General features: G+C 43.4%; 1 protein-coding gene and 1 long non-coding RNA gene across 7 annotated transcripts in view; one reads left to right on the top strand and one right to left on the bottom strand.

Moving 5' to 3' along the window:
* dysf (dysferlin, limb girdle muscular dystrophy 2B (autosomal recessive)) overlaps window positions 1-17,500 on the top strand; it is a 57,708-nt gene that overhangs the window by 19,151 nt on the left and 21,057 nt on the right. For 3 of the 6 annotated variants that reach the window (XM_056443193.1, XM_056443190.1, XM_056443191.1), the window contains 14 exons: window positions 1,088-1,230; window positions 1,898-2,071; window positions 3,201-3,285; window positions 3,387-3,464; window positions 7,518-7,699; window positions 7,968-8,108; window positions 8,990-9,019; window positions 9,131-9,166; window positions 9,442-9,483; window positions 9,794-9,895; window positions 10,587-10,748; window positions 13,577-13,745; window positions 13,826-13,899; window positions 17,057-17,116. In XM_056443193.1, coding sequence (XP_056299168.1) covers window positions 1,088-1,230; window positions 1,898-2,071; window positions 3,201-3,285; window positions 3,387-3,464; window positions 7,518-7,699; window positions 7,968-8,108; window positions 8,990-9,019; window positions 9,131-9,166; window positions 9,442-9,483; window positions 9,794-9,895; window positions 10,587-10,748; window positions 13,577-13,745; window positions 13,826-13,899; window positions 17,057-17,116 — 1,478 coding nt within the window. The remainder of the gene's footprint in view (window positions 1-1,087; window positions 1,231-1,897; window positions 2,072-3,200; window positions 3,286-3,386; window positions 3,465-7,517; window positions 7,700-7,967; window positions 8,109-8,989; window positions 9,020-9,130; window positions 9,167-9,441; window positions 9,484-9,793; window positions 9,896-10,586; window positions 10,749-13,576; window positions 13,746-13,825; window positions 13,900-17,056; window positions 17,117-17,500) is intronic. The other 3 variants (XM_056443196.1, XM_056443194.1, XM_056443195.1) reach the window with 1 other exon arrangement.
* LOC130212069 (uncharacterized) lies at window positions 12,346-13,633 on the bottom strand. The gene is made up of 2 exons (XR_008835226.1): window positions 13,545-13,633; window positions 12,346-13,341 (listed from the first exon to the last, which is right to left on the bottom strand). It is a non-coding gene; the product is annotated as an uncharacterized LOC130212069 (long non-coding RNA).

The following is a 17,500-nucleotide window of genomic DNA, read 5'->3' as shown; positions in this document are numbered from 1 at the left end:
CAGAACATGTTACTCTTGTTTGTCAACCATTAACTCCACCATGATACAATCTAAAGGCCTCTAGTCTTCCTCTAGCAGCTGCTGAGGCAAACTGACTGTGTGGGTTTTCTTCATGAACTGGGCGTGATGAAAGGGACGGCGGGACACCGCTGCAAAGCTGAAACCTCACCGACCCGGACAGGTGGACAGATTGACAAGTGACTTTTTTGCTCGGTCGATGCGCGCACGGAGCTCTGTGGCGCGTCGAGATCGATAAGTGTTAACGCACGCGAAGAGACAGAAATGACATGCTGCTGTGGAGATACGATCAACAACAGACGTTTAGTTTAATAAAGAACAAAGACGTGCTCTAGAGAACATGCCAGGGGCGGGCCAATCTCTTTAATGTCATGTGATCTACCGACACTACGCCGCGATCGACTGGCAGGTCGCGATCGACGTGTTGAGACCCTGATCTACAGGAAGTAGAAGTCGTAACAAGGTTTCCGGAGGTGAACCTGCGGAAGGATCATTACCGATGAACAGACCGTCTGCATGAGAGCGGACAGAGTTCAGATTGAAGTGGTGTATTGGAAGCTCATTTTGCAAGTGACTTTTTTTTCGTCCCGACGACCAACAACAGACGGATTGAAAGCTCATTCTGCGCATGCGTTAAATGCGTAAAAAAAAAAAAACTAGTTAAACCTGAAATTGAATTAACTGAGTTAACGCGTTATTTTTCACAGCACTAATATATATACATATACATATCTTATTGTTTTTATTTTTTGTATGATAATTATTGTTATTTATTTATTTATTTTAGTACTGTAGTATTTTACTTTTAATAACATACAGTAAATAAAACCTTAATCAGCTGATAAAACCTTACACATTTTAATTTATATACTTATGTATGTATATAATTTTTATAATTTTTATCATTCAACATACTTTTTATGATTAGTATAATCAGTCAGTATTAAAAATTGAATGATGTCGGACAGAAAATCATTCCTCTACATTTTCTCTGATAATACAGTTTTATTTTTAACGTAGTGCTCTCAGATCGTTGTATTAATACACGAATACTTGTTTCCTCCACCAGGCTGGGAGTACGGCATCCCCATCCCCCCAGACCGCCGGCCCAAGTCGTGGGTGCCGGCAGAGAAGATGTACCACACCAACCGGAGGCGGCGATGGATACGGATGAGGAGGCGGGACCAGCAGAAGATGGAGGCGCTCCGAAAAGTAGCGAAAAGAAAACACACATTTTTTATGGCATCTAAAAATATTTATTTTTGAGTGGATGGAAAAAATATCTGATGTGTTCCTCTTCCCGCCGCTAGATGGCGGTGTTGTAGCACAAATGAGCTCGAGAGAAGCTCCAACACGCAGACGTTCAGAGTGCTTATGTAGTACTAAAATAAATAAATAAATAATAATTATCTACTTAATATTATAATATACTATAATAATTATTATTATAACAATCATAATTAAAAATAAATAAATAATACAAATGAAAATAATATATATATACTTATATAAATAAATAAAAACGTGTAAAACATTTAATAATTTAAATTGAAACGTGTGACCGTGTGTTTGCGCGTTTGTTTGTTTGTTTGTGTGTTTGCGTGTTTGTGTGTTTGTGTGTGTGTGTGTGTGTGTCTGTCTGTGTGTGTGTGTGTGTGTGCGTGTGTGTGTGTGTCTGTCTGTCTGTCTGTCTGTCTGTCTGTCTGTCTGTCTGTCTGTCTGTCTGTCTGTCTGTCTGTCTGTCTGTCTGTCTGTCTGTCTGTCTGTCTGTGTGTGTGTGTGTGTGTGTGTGTGTGTGTGTGTGTGTGTCTGTGTGTGTGTGTGTGTGTGTCTGTGTCTGTGTGTGTGTGTGTGTGTGTGTGTGTGTGTGCCTTCGCAGCAGCGGCCGGACGAGGCGGAGAGGGAGGGCTGGGAGTACGCCTCCCTGTTCGGCTGGAGGTTCCACCTGAAGCCCCGCAAGACGGACAGCTTCCGGAGGCGCAGGTGGAGGAACCGCATGGAGCCGCTGGAGAAGACGGGCCCGGCGGCCATCTTTGCTCTGGAGTGTTCTCTGGTGAGAGAGAGAGAGAGAGAGAGAGGGGGGGGGGGGTGAGGTCAGGGGTCAAGTGAGGTCCTGCCATGTTTCATTAATAGGTGTTATAAGAATGTTCCTCTCTCCTCCTCCCCCTCTCTCTCTCCTCCTACTCCCCCTCTCTCCTCCTACTCCCCTCTCTCTCTCTCCTCCCCTCTCTCCTCCTCCTCCTCTCTCTCCTCCTACTCCCCCTCTCTCCTCCTCCTCTCTCTCTCTCCTCCTACTCCCCCTCTCTCCTCCTCCTCCTCTCTCTCTCTCTCCTACTCCCTCTCTCCTCCTCCCCCTCTCTCTCTCCTCCTCTCCCTCCTCTCCTCCTCCCTCCTCCCTCTCCTCCTCCTCCTCTCTCTCCTCCTCCTCCCCCTCTCCTCCTCCCTCCCTCTCTCCTCCTCCTCCTCTCTCTCCTCCTCTCTCTCTCCTCCTCCTCCTCCTCTCTCTCCTCCTCTCTCTCCTCCTCCTCTCTCTCTCCTCCTCCTCTCTCTCTCCTCCTCTCCTCCTCCTCCTCTCTCTCTCCTCCTCCTCCTCTCTCCTCCTCCTCCTCCCCCTCTCTCCTCCTCCTCCTCCTCCCTCTCTCCTCCTCCTCTCTCTCCTCCTCCTCTCTCCTCCTCCTCCTCTCTCTCCTCTCTCCTCCTCCTCTCCTCCCTCCTCCTCTCTCCCTCTCTCTCCTCCTCCTCCCCTTTCTTCTCCTCTCCTCCTCCTCCTCCCTCTCTCTCCTCCTCCTCCTCTCCTCCTCCTCCTCTCTCTCTCTCCTCCTCCTCTCCTCCCTCCTCCTCTCTTCTCCTCCTCCCTCTCTCTCTTCTCCTTCTCCTCCTCCTCCTCTCTCTCCTCCTCCTCTCCTCCTCCTCCCTCTCTCTCTCTCCTCCTACTCCCCTCTCTCTCTCTCCTCCTCCTCCTACTCCCCCTCTCTCTCTCCTCCTACTCCCCTCTCTCTCTCTCTGCCGCCGTCCTCTCTCTCATCTTCTCCTCCTCCTCCTTCTACACCTCCTCCTCTTTCTCTCCTCTTCCTCCTCCTCTCTCTCCTCCTCCTTTCTCTCTCCTCTCTCCCTCCTCATTCTCCTCCTCGTTCTCCTCCTCCTCCTCCTCCTCCTCCTCCTCCTCCTCCTCCTCCTCACAGAGCAGCATAGAAGACAAGAATGAAGACAAGTCCATCACGACCACGTTCGGAGTCAACAGACCGACCATTTCCTGTTTCTTCGACTGTAAGACGGCTGCTCTTCTTCTTCTTCTTCTTCTTCTTCTTCTGCCCTCATCCATTTTTCTTCTTCTTCTATCTCTTAATGTGTGTGTGTGTGTGTTTTAGGCGGCACCCGCTACCACCTGCGCTGCTACCTGTACCAGGCCAGAGACCTGCTGGCGATGGACAAGGACAGCTTCTCAGGTATCAGCCCCTTGGGGATTAATAAAAGTGTATATTCTATTGTCGGTGGACTCGAGCGCCCCCTGGTGGCCGGGAAGAGTTTCACAGGCGAATAAAAAGAAAAAAGGAAACAATGAACCCAAAACGAACCGATTTGATGCGTTTGTTTGCATCGGGAAGAACAAACTATTAGATTAAAGACAAAGCTGCTGCTGTCAATGTGTTTTATATTATTAAAGTAAAGCCCAAATAAATGATTTAAAGGTTAATTTAAGGTTTAATCGCCACTTTAGTCGAGGAAACTTTCCAAATGCAAAACTCTAAAAATGAGTATTATAGGCTTTAATATCAAGCAGTGGTGGAGGAGGAGGTGGAGGAGGAGGAGGAGGAGAAGATGAGAGAGAGGACAGCGGCAGAGAGGGGGAGGAATAGGAGGAGGAGGAGAGAAATAGGAGGAGGTGTAGGAGGAGGAGGAGGAGAAGATGAGAGAGAGGACAGCGGCACAGAAGGGGAGGAGGAGGAGGTGAAGGAGAGAGGAGGAGGAATAGGAGGAGGAGAGAAAGAGGAGGAGGTGTAGGAGGAGGAGGAGAAGATGAGAGAGGAGGAGGAATAGGAGGAGGAGGAGAGAAAGAGGAGGAGGTGTAGGAGGAGGAGGAGGAGAAGATGAGAGAGGAGGAATAGGAGGAGGAGGAGAGAAAGAGGAGGAGGTGGAGGAGGAGGAGGAGGAGAAGATGAGAGAGAGGACAGCGGCAGAGAAGGGGAGGAGGAGGAGGTGAAGGAGAGAGAGGAGGAGGAATAGGAGGAGGAGGAGAGAAAGAGGAGGAGGTGTAGGAGGAGGAGTGAGAGAGAGGAGGAGGAGGAGTAGAGAGAGAGAGTAGTTGTAGAAGGAGGAGGAGAGAGCGAGAGAGAGAGATTAATACTCATTGTTTGGGGCAAATCCCCAAAAAGTTTAATGATTTATTTATTTTCTCTTTAAGGTCACGTGATGGAGAGAAAGAAACAGAGAGAGAGAGAGAGAGAGAGAGAGAGAGAGGGACAGTGAAGTTATTATCTGAAGAGAAGGTCATGGAAACTACGGCTACCGTGTGTGTGTGAGTGTGTGTGACTGTGTGTGTGTGTGTGTGTGTGTGAGTGTGTGTGTGTGTGTGTGTGTGTGTGTGTGTGTGAGTGTGTGTGTGTGTGTGTGTGTGTGTGTGTGTGTGTGTGTGTGAGTGTGTGTGTGTGTGTGTGAGTGTGTGTGTGTTAATCAGAAACCCACCGCAGACTCAGATGTAAAAACAGAGACGAGGCTCCTGAATAACAGACGGATGAATAGACAGAGGGGAGGGAGAGATGATAGATGATGGAGGGAGGAGAGGGCGAGAGAGACGCACACACACACACACACACACACACACGGTGTAACGGGTGGGTGGAGTTGATGGATGGGCTTCACTCGTGTGTTAATCTGGCGTCTGGGCGGCCATGATTAAAGAGAGAGATCTCCTGTCTTTCTTTTATCTTCCTGTCATCCCCTGTTTCTCCCTCCTCTGGTTTGGCCCCTCCGGCTCTCCGTCCGCTCGTTAGCGCTCGATGACGCAACTCTGGGAGGTCAAAGTTCAGCAACTTCACTTCCCTCCTTTAAAACCTTTCTTTCTTTCGTTTTTCTTTCCTTTCTTTCTTCTTTCCTTCCTTACTTCTTTCTTTCTTTCTTTCCTTCCTTCCTTTCTTTATAATATTTGTCCCGTCTCTCTTTCTTTCCTTCTCTCTTTTTCTGAATGTCTTTATTTCATCCCTTCATCCTTCCCGTCTCTCTTTCTTTCCTTCTCTCTTTTTCGGAATGTCTTTATTTCATCCCTTCATCCTTCCCGTCTTTCTTTCCGTTTTCCGTTTCTTTTTGAAAATCTATTTACGTGACGATCTAAATCTCTTTTCTATCACTCTTTTCGCTCTTCCTCTCCTCCGTCTCTCTCCTCCCCACCCACACTTCTATCTGTCTCTCGTGGTCCCTTTTTCTTCTCCTCCTCCTCATCCTCCTCTTCCAACACACAGACTAACCCCCCCTGGGCTGTTTGTGTTGCTGTTTATCAGCCAATGGGCTGTTGGGAACGGACGCTAATTGAATGGGTCACCACGGGTAGTGTGTGTGTGTGTGTGTGTGTGTGTGTGTGTGTGTGTGTGTGTGTGTGTGTGTGTGTGTGTGTGTGTGTGTGTGTGTGTGTGTGTGTGTGTGTGTGTGTGTGTGTGTGTGTGTGTGTGTGTGTGTGTGTGTGTGTGTGTGTCACTTCCAAGGTTAATTGAGGGCTGGTGGGAAAATGCAACTTAGCTTCTGTTTACTCTATCGCTAACGGCTCCATCGAGACTCTTTACTCCTGAAATAACAAACTATTCTGTGTGTGTGTGTGTGTGTGTGTGTACATACATGTGGGTTTTATGCATGTGTCCACATTGTGAGATATGTGTGTGTGTGTGTGTGTGTTAACATGGTAGAGAGTGGTTGTGACCTGCAATAACAAACTTCTCAGAGCAGTGTTCCCAAACCTCGGCATTCCCGAGCTGCTGATGTCACCGTGTGTGGACACACACACACACACACACACACCTAAGGTACTAGTCTTCTTGCGAGGACCCTCATTAAGAAGGCATTCCCTCGCTCCAGCGATAACCTTCGGCTTCAGCGCCTGATAAAACCCGATCTCGTTTCTTCGCCTCCGTTTTTTCGGTTTGGTTTTTGTGAGGTTGAGAAAACTCGTGAAACTCGGTGGAAAAGATTCAGGAACGAGAAAAGAACCCAATAAATAAAAAACAGAAACACGGAGGAGCCATCTGGAACCGAAAATGGTTCTTCAGAGTGATGCCATGGAAGAACCATTTCTGGTTCCACCAAGAACCTCTCAAACCAGGGTTCTGTAAAGAAGCATAGAGTTCCTCAAAGAACCTATAAAGGTGCCTCAAACGAAAAAGCAGGGTACATCCTTGAGACACTTTTATATGTTCTAAAGAACCCTGGTTTGAAAGGTTCTATGTGGAACCAGAAATGGTGCCTTAAAGAACCATGTTTTTGTTTGAGGCACCTTTATAGGTTCTTTGAGGAACTCTATGGTTCTTTAAAGAACCCTGGTTTGAAAGGTTTTTGGTGGAACCAGAAATGATGCCTTAAAGAACAATTTCCTTAGAGTTCTTCAAAGAACCTATAAAGTTGTCTCAAAGAGCCTTCAAAAAATGGTTCTTTAAGGCACCATTTCTGGTTCCACAAAGAACCTTTCAAACCAGGAATCTTTAATGAACCATTTCCTTAAATGGTTCTTTAAAGAACCTATACAAGTTTCTTAAAAAATGGTTCTTTAAGGCACCATTTCTGATTCCACACAGAACCTTTCAAACCAGGGTTCTTTAAAGAACCATAGAGTTATTCAAAGAACCTATAAAGGTGTCTCAAAGAGCCTTCAAAAAATGGTTCTTTAAGGCACCATTTATGCTTCCACAAAGAACCATTCAAACTAGGGTTCTTTAAGGAACCATTTCCTTAAATGGTTCTTCAAAGAACCAATACAAGTTTCTGAAAAAATGGTTCTTTAAGGCACCATTTCTGGTTCCACCAAGAATCTTTTATACCAGGGTTCTTTAAAGAACCATTTCCTTAAAGAGTTCTTCAAATAACCTATAAAGGTGTCTCAAAGACCCTTCAAGAATATGGTTATTTAAGGCACCATTTATGGTTCCAGACAGAACTATTCAAACCAGGGTTCTTTAAAGAACCATTTCCTGATCAAATTGCCGTGTTGTTTATTTGTTTTGGGAAAGGGAGGGGAGGGGGGCTGTAATGTGTATCCTCACCATTTGACTGTGATATGTTATCCTTTCACTCCTTATTTGTGAGGTATATTGGACTTTAAGTCTTGTTTTGAAATTTCTACAAATAAATCATATATAAAAAAGAACCATTTCCTAAAAGAGTTCTTCGAAGAACATATAAAGGTGTCTCAAAGAACCTTCAAGAAATGGTTCTTTATGGCATCATTTCTGATTCCACACAGAACCTTTCAGTTAAAGTGTGGAATGTAAAAGGATGTATCCTTGTCTCCTCCCCCCTAGACCCCTACGCCATCGTGTCCTTCCTCCACCAGTCCCAGAAAACGGTGACAGTACGTAACACCTTGAACCCCACGTGGGACCAGACGCTCATCTTCTACGAGGTGGAGATCTTCGGCGACCTCGAGGCCACGATTGCCGCTCCGCCCAACGTGGTGGTGGAGCTGTACGACCAGGACACATATGTGAGCACTTCAGCATGTTTTTATTTTCACGTATTTTATTTTTTAGACCGGACGTTAATATCGGGGTAGCGATGACGATGAGACGTGTGTGAGAATATCGGCTTTTTCTATCAAGCTTGGGACAATAAAAGCTTCTCTAAAGGGATCTGAAACACTACCGCCTCTCTCCACAAGGGGGCGCCAGAATCAACACAAACTGACCGTTTAGTAGCTTTAATCTAATGTTCTTTTGCATATTATACATGTCTGTGAATGTTTTAATGTGCAGGGTGCGGATGAGTTCATGGGCCGCTGTGTGTGCCCCCCCACCCTGACCGCCTCCCCCCAGCTGGCCTGGTTCCCGGTCCGCAGAGGGGACAAGAACGCCGGCGAGCTGCTGGCCGCCTTCGAGCTCATACGCAGGGAAAAGGTCGGAGGGCGACCGTCGCCATTACGTCATCATCACGTCATCTTTACGTCATCTTTACATCATCTTTACATCATCTTTACATCATCATCACGTCATCTTTACGTCATCATTATGTCATCTTTACATCATCATTACGCCATCGTTATGTCACCTTTACGACATCGTTACGTCATCATTACGTCATCGTAACGTCACCATTACGACATCATTACGGCATCTTTACTTCATCGTTGCGTCATCATTATGTCATCGTTACGTCATCTTTATGTTATCATTACGTCATCTTTACGTCATCATTACGTCATCTTTACGGTATCATTACGTCATCTTTACGTCATCATTACGTCATCTTTACGTCATCTTTATGTTATCATTACGTCATCTTTCCATCATCTTTATGTCATCGTTACGTCATCTTTATGTCATCGCTACGTCACCATTACACCATCTTTACGTCATCGTTACGTCATCTTTACGTCATCATTATGTCATCTTTACGTCATCTTTATGTTATCATTACGTCATCTTTCCGTCATCTTTATGGCATTGTTCCGTCATCTTTATGTCATTGTTACGTCATCTTTACGTCATCATTACGTCATCATTACGCCATCTTTACGCCATCTTTACGCCATCTTTACGCCATCTTTACGCCATTGTTACTTCATCTTTCCTCCAGTTTCATTAATGCTCTTTTCCTTCATTTCGAATTATGAAGAATGTGGCGTTTGAGTTTTTTCTTTTTTTGGGGAATACAAATGCCAGTTTAATAATTTAATTCAAATGCATGAGAAAAATTAAATCTAAAATGACATATAAATCAATTTTATAATAATAAAATATATATTTTTAATAACAAATATTCCATGTTGTGTCTGCAGCCCTCCATCCATCACATCCCAGGTCTAGAGGTCGGTCTATCTTTTTATTTGAGTTATTATCTCTTAAAAACCTTTTTTATTGGATTCATCTGTCTTGTTTATTTAAAATAAATAAAAATGTTCCCCCCGTCTCGCCTGCAGGGAGACATCATGACCTCCACCCACGTTCTGGACGAGGTAAAACCACACCCACCGCAAGTCTCCCCCCCCATCCCCCCCCCCACCCTCTGATACGCTTATTATAAATCCAAATCAAGCATCTTTCAATGAAGACGCGTTGAATAATAACACAGATATTCTGCTTTTTAAACAAATAAAACAATGTCTTTCATGTCTGGTGATTCTGCAATTCCTATAAAATATGTGTAAAATATATTTAAAGTAACTAAATATTTCCTCTGATGATTACATTTGTTTTTTTAAATTCTCCTTTTTATTATTTCTTCCCTCAGCTGATGTTTCCAGGATTCATCTCTGAGAACCTGCAGCAATGGGTACGACGTCCACACACAAGTACACACACACACACACACACACACACACACACACACACACACACACACACACACATTAATACACAACCACCTGCATGTTCATGTCCACACACACACGCATCAAATATTATAATTGTTTGGGGTATTTTTATTATTAATTACCAGGAGAATGTTTGGTTTTTGTTACAGAACAAAACCAGACGAATAAAACAAATTTTTTTTGTTACCTCATTTCGTAAAGTAACGTACATTTTTTGTGTGCCTTGTCTCCTTTCGATGACCCGCCGCCGTCCTGCGTTCCTATTGGCAGCCGGAGGAGTCGGACCTCCCCCCCCCGCCCCCCCAGAGGGAACCCAACGTCTTCGTGGTTCCTCAGGGAATCAAACCGGTTCTGCAGAGAACCGCCATCGAGGTAACGCTCCGCAGGACTTCTCCGCGTCTTGGCAGCGTCTCAAGTTTGAGACTTTTATTAAATATTATTCTGAGAGGTGGCTAGCTTTTCATTTTGTGGAGGATGACAACAATGGAGACCCCCAAAGTCACTGAATCCACAGAAACATCTTAAAGGCACAGTTCGACATTTTAGCCAACGAGAAGATTGACAATCAATACGGCGGACGTTAGCTTAGCTTAGCATAAAGACTTGAAACGGAGGGAAACAGCTAGCCTGCTTCTCCAGAAGCTGTGACTGGACCAAAATTCAAACATCTCTTCATCTTTGGTCCAAAAAACCAAAGAATATGTATTTACTGCCACATAAAAATTAAAAAAACACAAATAATACACCAAATATTCACATTTTTTAACTGTTAAAGGGAATATTTTGATATCGCTGCTAAACTAATTACTTCAACTAATTGATTAAGTCATGCATTATCAAAGTAATTATTCAGAGAATCAAATGCATCATTTTCTTTCCTGTTTCAGCTCCAAAAGGCCTGAAGATCAGTAATAATTAAAAACATCTGCACATTCCAGCTGTGAAAAATTTGCAAATGTGCTGCTTTTCTCCGGTTGATATAACTTTAACCGTTTCACATTGTGCTTGTGATCTATTAACGGCGTCCTCTCCGTCCTCCCGGTCTTCCCGTCCTCTCCGCCAGGTGTTGGCGTGGGGCGTTCGCAACCTGAAGAGCTTCCAGCTGGCGAGCATTACCTCCCCGAGCCTGCAGGTGGAGTGCGGCGGCGTCACGCTGCAGAGCTGCGTCATCCGCAGCATGAAGAAGAAGCCCAACTTCGACGTCAACACGTTCGTCCTCGATGTGGTGAGACGCGCACACGCACACACGCACACGCACACACACACACACACACACACACACAGACACTACGCAGATGTAATCAGTGCAGGGGCTCGCAGCTCTTTGATGGCTAATGAGAGCTCTGCACTGATGTGGTTTTACGTCGTTTATCTTCATCAGGGAAGCAGTAATAATGGACTCCACTGTTCCTCCACCCCCCCCCCCCCACGTTGAGTAGACCTCCACCTTTAACGAGGTCATACACGCCACTGAATCAGACGGCAGGCGAATATCATCAACCATCGACATGTGCACACGATTTTTAATTTTTTCTCTTAAATGTACAATTTATAATTTTTTTTAAATTTCTCTCCTGTGATCAAGTTTACCACAATGTTTAAATATAGTCTATTAAATTAGATGCTTTAATTTAGAATATAAAAAATTCTATTAATAAATAATATATAATAAAACCAATAATATTAATAGGAATCATCATCAGATTATTATAAATAAAGATAATTATTTAGAATATTATTGTAGCTTGAAAGTAAAGTATTTATCCGAAAAGATGAATCTAAAGCTGATGTGTAAATTATGTGTCTTAAATTAACACGAAACCGCAAGAAGAAGCCTCAGCAGTCGCTATAAAAGTCATCAAATATTCCCAAAATATAATTTCTATACGTACGCCAGAGGTCACAGACCAAAAGAAATAAACGTAATACTCTCGCTGTGTTCCTAATTGTAACAGTCAAACACTCAGAGTCTCATATTAATAGTCTTTTATAAGTTTTTCTAAGCCGTCATCTCTGCAGAAATAAACTGAATATCGTTCCCCCGAGCGTACCTTCGACTTTAAGTGTTTTTCGTATTAAAACCCCTAAAACTGAAATATGGAAATATTACACACGTTTTTTCCGAACGGCGTCGCCAGAGCGAGCTCAGAGAGTTTGACCGTTAACGACGTTACGGTCTCAAGTTGATCACCTCGCTGTTTTTTTTATTTTTTACTATGACGGCTTTAATTGGAGCGTGGAAATATTCACATATTTTTCCACCGCGAATAAACGTTGTTGCTTTGGCTCGTTCGACGTTAACGGGATTAGAGTTCCGCGCTGACCGCCGCGTGACGGTGGAAATATGCGCATAATATTCGCTGAAATTTCAGCCCGAGTCCAAACAATGTAATGTTAACAATATTAAGCTCTTAAGTCGAGTGCCTAGGTTTTTTTCTTTTTCTGCCATAATAAAATGTCATGTGCATAGTTTTCCTGAAATGCAACTCTTGGGAGTTTTCTAACCACCTCATGTTTACTCGCTTGGTTTATTGTGTGAGTTTATCATCATGAGCCCCAATTTAAGCCTTTTTTTAAAGGTCGAATGGATTAAATTTACCATTACCATGTCTTCTTTGAGTCGGCTAATACAGTGCACACATCGTACTCTTAAAGAAGTCTTTGGGGAAATAGTTGCACGCATTTTTAGGTGAATATGTGGTGTTTCTTTACTGAGAATCATGATAAAAATACCTGAAAATGTCCACTCAGCTGAGTGCAGATCTCTTCCAGTTATGTCTTAAATGTGATATCATCATATAACACGCAAAGAACAAATAAAATCATTTTTAAAATGGCTTTATTGCATACAATCTCACCCAAAACTAAAAAAACACGGCAGGCGGCCGAGGTGGCGGCGGCGTACTCGGCAGCAGTGAAGCCCAAAAACCACCGCGTCGTAAAACACAATGAATTAAAACTAAAGAACGAGCTGTAATGAAGACAATAAATTAGCTCAAAGTCACGGTATAAGAAACATCGTACAATCTTGCCCGAAACTAAATAAACACGCAAAGCTGTTTGCCGAGGTGGCGGCGGCGTACTCAACGACAGTTGAAACACTTTTTATTCAACTAATTAAAACTAAAGAACGAGCTGTAATAAAAACAATAAATTAGCTCAAAGTCACAGTATAAGAAACATCGTACAATTTTGCCTGAAACTTAATAAATGCGCCAAGCTGTTTGCCGAGGAGGCGGCGGCGTACTCAACGACAGTTTGGCCCGAAAAACACTTTTAATTCATTTAATTCAAACGAAAGAACGAACTGTAATGAAAAAACATAAACATTTGCTCAGTCACATTATAAGAAACATCGTACAATCTTGCCCGAAACTAAATAAACACGCCAAGCTGTTTGTCGGTTTCAAAGCGGCCGAGGTGACGGGGGCGTACTCAGCAGCGGTTAAACACGTTATAAAACACAATTAATTCAAACTAAAGAACGAACTTTAATGAATACAATAAATTAGCTCAAAGTCACGGTATTTAAAACATCGTACAATCTTTCCCGGAAAATGAATAAACCCGCCAAGCAGGTGGCGGTGGCGTACTCAATGACAGATAGGCCCGAAAATCACAAATATTTAAAACTAATAAACGATCTGTAATGAATATACGCAATCCGGTAACGTCACGGTTTAAAATGAGAAGATTGACAATCAATACGAAGCCAGCAGACGTTAGCTTAGCTTAGCATAAAGACTTGAAACGGAGGGAAACCGCTAGCCTGCTTCTCCAGGAGCAGTGACGGTCCACTTTCCTCTGAACGGGAAATCCTAAAAAATCAAAAACAAGAAGAAAATGTCACATAAAAATAAAAAAATTGAAATTATTGACCAAATCTTCACATTTTAGGAAACTGGTTGAAGGGAATATTTGATTTCGCTGCTTGAATAATTACTTGAGCTAATAATGATTACTCTATCAAAGTCATTATTCTGATAATCAAATCAGAATCCGTTTTCTTTGTGTTATTTACGTTGTTGATGCAATACGCTCTTCCTCCACCAGAGGCTTCCCCGAGAGGATCTCTACATGCCGCCCATCGTCATCAAAGTCATCGACAACCGGCAGTTCGGCAGGAAGCCGGTGGTCGGCCAGTGCTCCATCCGCTCGCTGGAGGAGTATCGGTGCACGCCGGAGGAGGAGGAAGAGGAGGAGGAAGAGGAGGGCTGGAGACGTAAGGAGGAGCGTATGGATAAGAACTGAGGTGACCTGGTCCTCGCTGAACACCTGCACGTCTGATGGTTGTGTGAGCAGGAGAGACGCCGCAGGCGACGAGCGGCGAGGTTTTCATCGACATCGACGACCAGGAGCCGCTGATGCCCGACCAGGTAAAGACAGACGTCAACAACAACAACAACAACAACAATAAGGGCTAATATCATCAATTAAATGTTTATTTATGACTCAAAAACAGACCTACAAGCTTTTGAGAGTTTGTCGTGAAGTACTTAAAGGGTACCTGTAGTGCAAAACAATATGTAGCCAGATCAAAAGATAATGTGTTTCTAAAGGTTATTCATGCACTGACGGTCCAGTATTCAATAACAATACGTAGTTTAGGCTGTTCAAAGTCCTCAACTCCGACATGCGACATTGCACTGGAGCTTGAATATGTCGCGGGTGGTGTGACGTCACATCGTTGAGAGATCGACAGCCAGCCACAGCGGATGTGTTCAGAAACCAATGTAAACAACGTCGAGCGCTCGCAAACAAATGCTGAGAGATTGATAATATGGACGATGAAAGATTGTCAGATTCAGCAACTGGATACTTGTTTGAACCTTTAAAAGCAGACTATCCCCATTTAGTGAATTGTGACAGCGATGATAGCGATGATTCTGATGAAGTTGATGCTGAAGGACCGCCGGTCCAGATGCTTCACCGTGCGGACCGCGCACGCAAGTCGGCGGACGTTTGGTGCAGTTGTGGGAAATGTGTGCCACAGAAAACAGACATAGAGTGCATTTGTTGTAAAGAGCACGAACTTATGTCCGATGATATAGCAGGGCTCTCAAGTTTTGAAGACAGGCAAGCGTGAGATTTCCATCAGCACCCGATACAGCTGACTGTTGCGCGCGGCATCGAGCCGAAAAGAGTTGTCAACGGGGTGCTAGTGACTATTTCTACTCAACAATCGATCGGCGTATTGAGCACCCTGCATTCAAGCATTAAATAGCCGAGAGGTTTTTCAGCGTGAGGAATTAGATGTGTGGCGGGAGTGCGTGAGATAAGACCGAAATCGTGAGTCTCACGCTCAATGCGTGAGACTTGAGAGCCCTGATATAGTGTCATTAGACCTCATCTGCTTCACACAAAAGCGTGAGCTTGATAGCTACATCGCGCATAAGCCAGCGCTGGAGATGTCTTTCATTGATGCAATGTTCGCCGACATGTTCGGGGTGCTAGTGACTTTTCTTTGCTCCGTCCGTCCCGATGCGCGCAAACCGGTGTCGGAGCTCCGCGCGCCGAGACGGCGGGCAGAGGACTGTCAACGCAACACGTAGAGACAGAAATGACGTGCTTCTGCTGTAATGTGGCGCTATAGAGAAAGTGACAGGGGGGCAGGCCAATTTTTTTTTATGTCATGCGATCTACCAATACTACGCCGCGATCGACTGGCAGGTCGCCGCGATCGACATATTGAGCACCCTGATATAGATTGTGTAATTCTTGAGGCCACCGATCTATCCCAAGAAGCAACGCGTGTAGAAGTGGCTCCGGATTGGCTGAATTCCTTTCAACGACTCTACGTCATAGTTAGCTTTGAGCTGGAGTAAATAACTAGCAAAATGGCTGCGCCCACGGACTCGGAATGTTGACAAAGAAATGTAAATCCTCGGGCTATGCGTGACTTGTTGACAATAGCAGCGGGGTAAATATGATTTATTTGATGCGCCGAATGGATGTAGCACGTTGTTGTTTTGCACTACAGGTACCCTTTAAATTATTTACTGCCTTTTCCTGCAGCACCTCCAATATATATATATATATATATATGTATATATATAAATATATTGATTATATATGGATATATATATATATTTACATATAGATATAAATATATATTATATTGAAATATATATATTATATATATTATATTTATATATATATAAATATATACATATTTATATATTGTATATATATATATATAATATATAAAATATATATATATTTATACACATAAAAGAAGTATTTATATAAGAAATATATATATATATATATACAAAGAAATATATATATATATATAAAATAAATGTATATGTATGCATAAATACATATATATGCATATATACATATATATACCCATATACATTTATTTTATTGGTCCATAAAGCAAGAAACAAAAATACAACAATATATAAAATACAATACGAGGACACAGGTACAATCACTGAAATAAAAGATTAATTAAATTAAGATTAAATGACCTTTACGCTCGTGTTGGTGACCTCGACGCGGCGCACGCCGCCATCGACGGATCGCCGCCATAGGAATCACGTTCACATGCGTGAGTGTGTGTTCTCTGCTGCGCACGGGGGTGTAAAGGGCAACTATGAAACACTCCTTTGCCCCCTGTGTGTGTGTGTGTGAGTGTGTGTGTGTGTGTGCGTGTGTGTGTGTCGAGTATTACCAGCAGCATAAATAAACATGTTCTGACATGATGACATGGCAACCGTCTCTGTGGTCGGCGGTTACCGTGGGTACCGCGAGACCCGCGCTCGTCACCAATCATTACCGCTCTCTCTCTCCCTCTCTCTCTCTCTCTCTCTCTCTCTCTCTCTCTCTCTCTCTCTCTCTCTCTCTCTCTGTTTCTTTCTGTCCTTCAAAGGAGGAACATGGAAACTATTTTCAAATCAACCTAATCCCTGTTCAGGTTTCTCTAGTTTCAGACCCACAGTTGGCATTTCACCACACACACACACACACACACACACACTCCTATGCGCACATGCACACACTCCTGTTTTAGTGTGGTTTAGCTCATTAAAGGGCATCTTACCCTCTTCCTCTTCTTTTTCTTCTTTTTCTTCTTCTTCTCTCCCTTCATTGTTGTAGTCGTCCCCTCTTTGATCTCTCCATCATCTTTAAATCCTCGTTCATTTATTTGTGTGTCCGTCTTTGTTATCCCGTCACCGCAGGCGCCACGACAGCTTCACACACACACACACACACACACACACACACACACACACACACACACACACACACGTCATGGCGTTTTAAACCCCAAAATATGTAATATTGACAAAAGCTGTTTCTCTTTCTCTCTTCCACTTTTTATTTAACGTAAGGAAAAACATCGTTGGACTGTCTCTAATACACACACACACACACACACACACACACACACACACACACATAAATGTGTTTTTTAACAGTGATATCATGTGAAATAATTTAAGCTAACTTTGTGGCTAACCCCGACCAGCTAACCTGTGTGTGTGTGTGTGCGTGTGTGTGTGTGTGTGTGCGTGTGCTTCGTAGCTGGCGGACGGATCTGGCTCCGCCCTCATTAACCTCTCCTCCTCTAGCTGCAGCCTCCATGTAGGTAACACTCACCTGCAGGGAGCTGCCACTGCTCCCTCTAGTGCTTTATACTTGTTGTTGTTGTTGTTGTTGTTGTTATTCATCTGTTCACATTGGCAACATAAATACACAACTGGAGTCACTCACCTTAAATTCATGATTTAAAACCACGTTATATATTATTACGGTAATAAAACTGACGCAACAGGGACGATTTAATGATGTAACATCTTCTAAAAATTTTTGATTTTCATGAAAACAAAAAAATACTTTTCGTAACATTCCACAAGCTCACGATTAAAAACAAATTATTATTTTAAAAATATATATATTTAAGATTTAAACTGTATTTTAATCTTACAGATCAATAAACCTCGGTGTGAGTTCGGATTCATCAAAGTC

The sequence above is a fragment of the Pseudoliparis swirei genome, chromosome 21 (genome assembly GCF_029220125.1).
Source record: "Pseudoliparis swirei isolate HS2019 ecotype Mariana Trench chromosome 21, NWPU_hadal_v1, whole genome shotgun sequence".
In the NCBI taxonomy this organism is placed as follows: Eukaryota; Metazoa; Chordata; class Actinopteri; order Perciformes; family Liparidae; genus Pseudoliparis; species Pseudoliparis swirei.
Note: the sequence above shows the minus strand (reverse complement) of the source record. Positions and strands in the feature narration are given on the sequence as shown.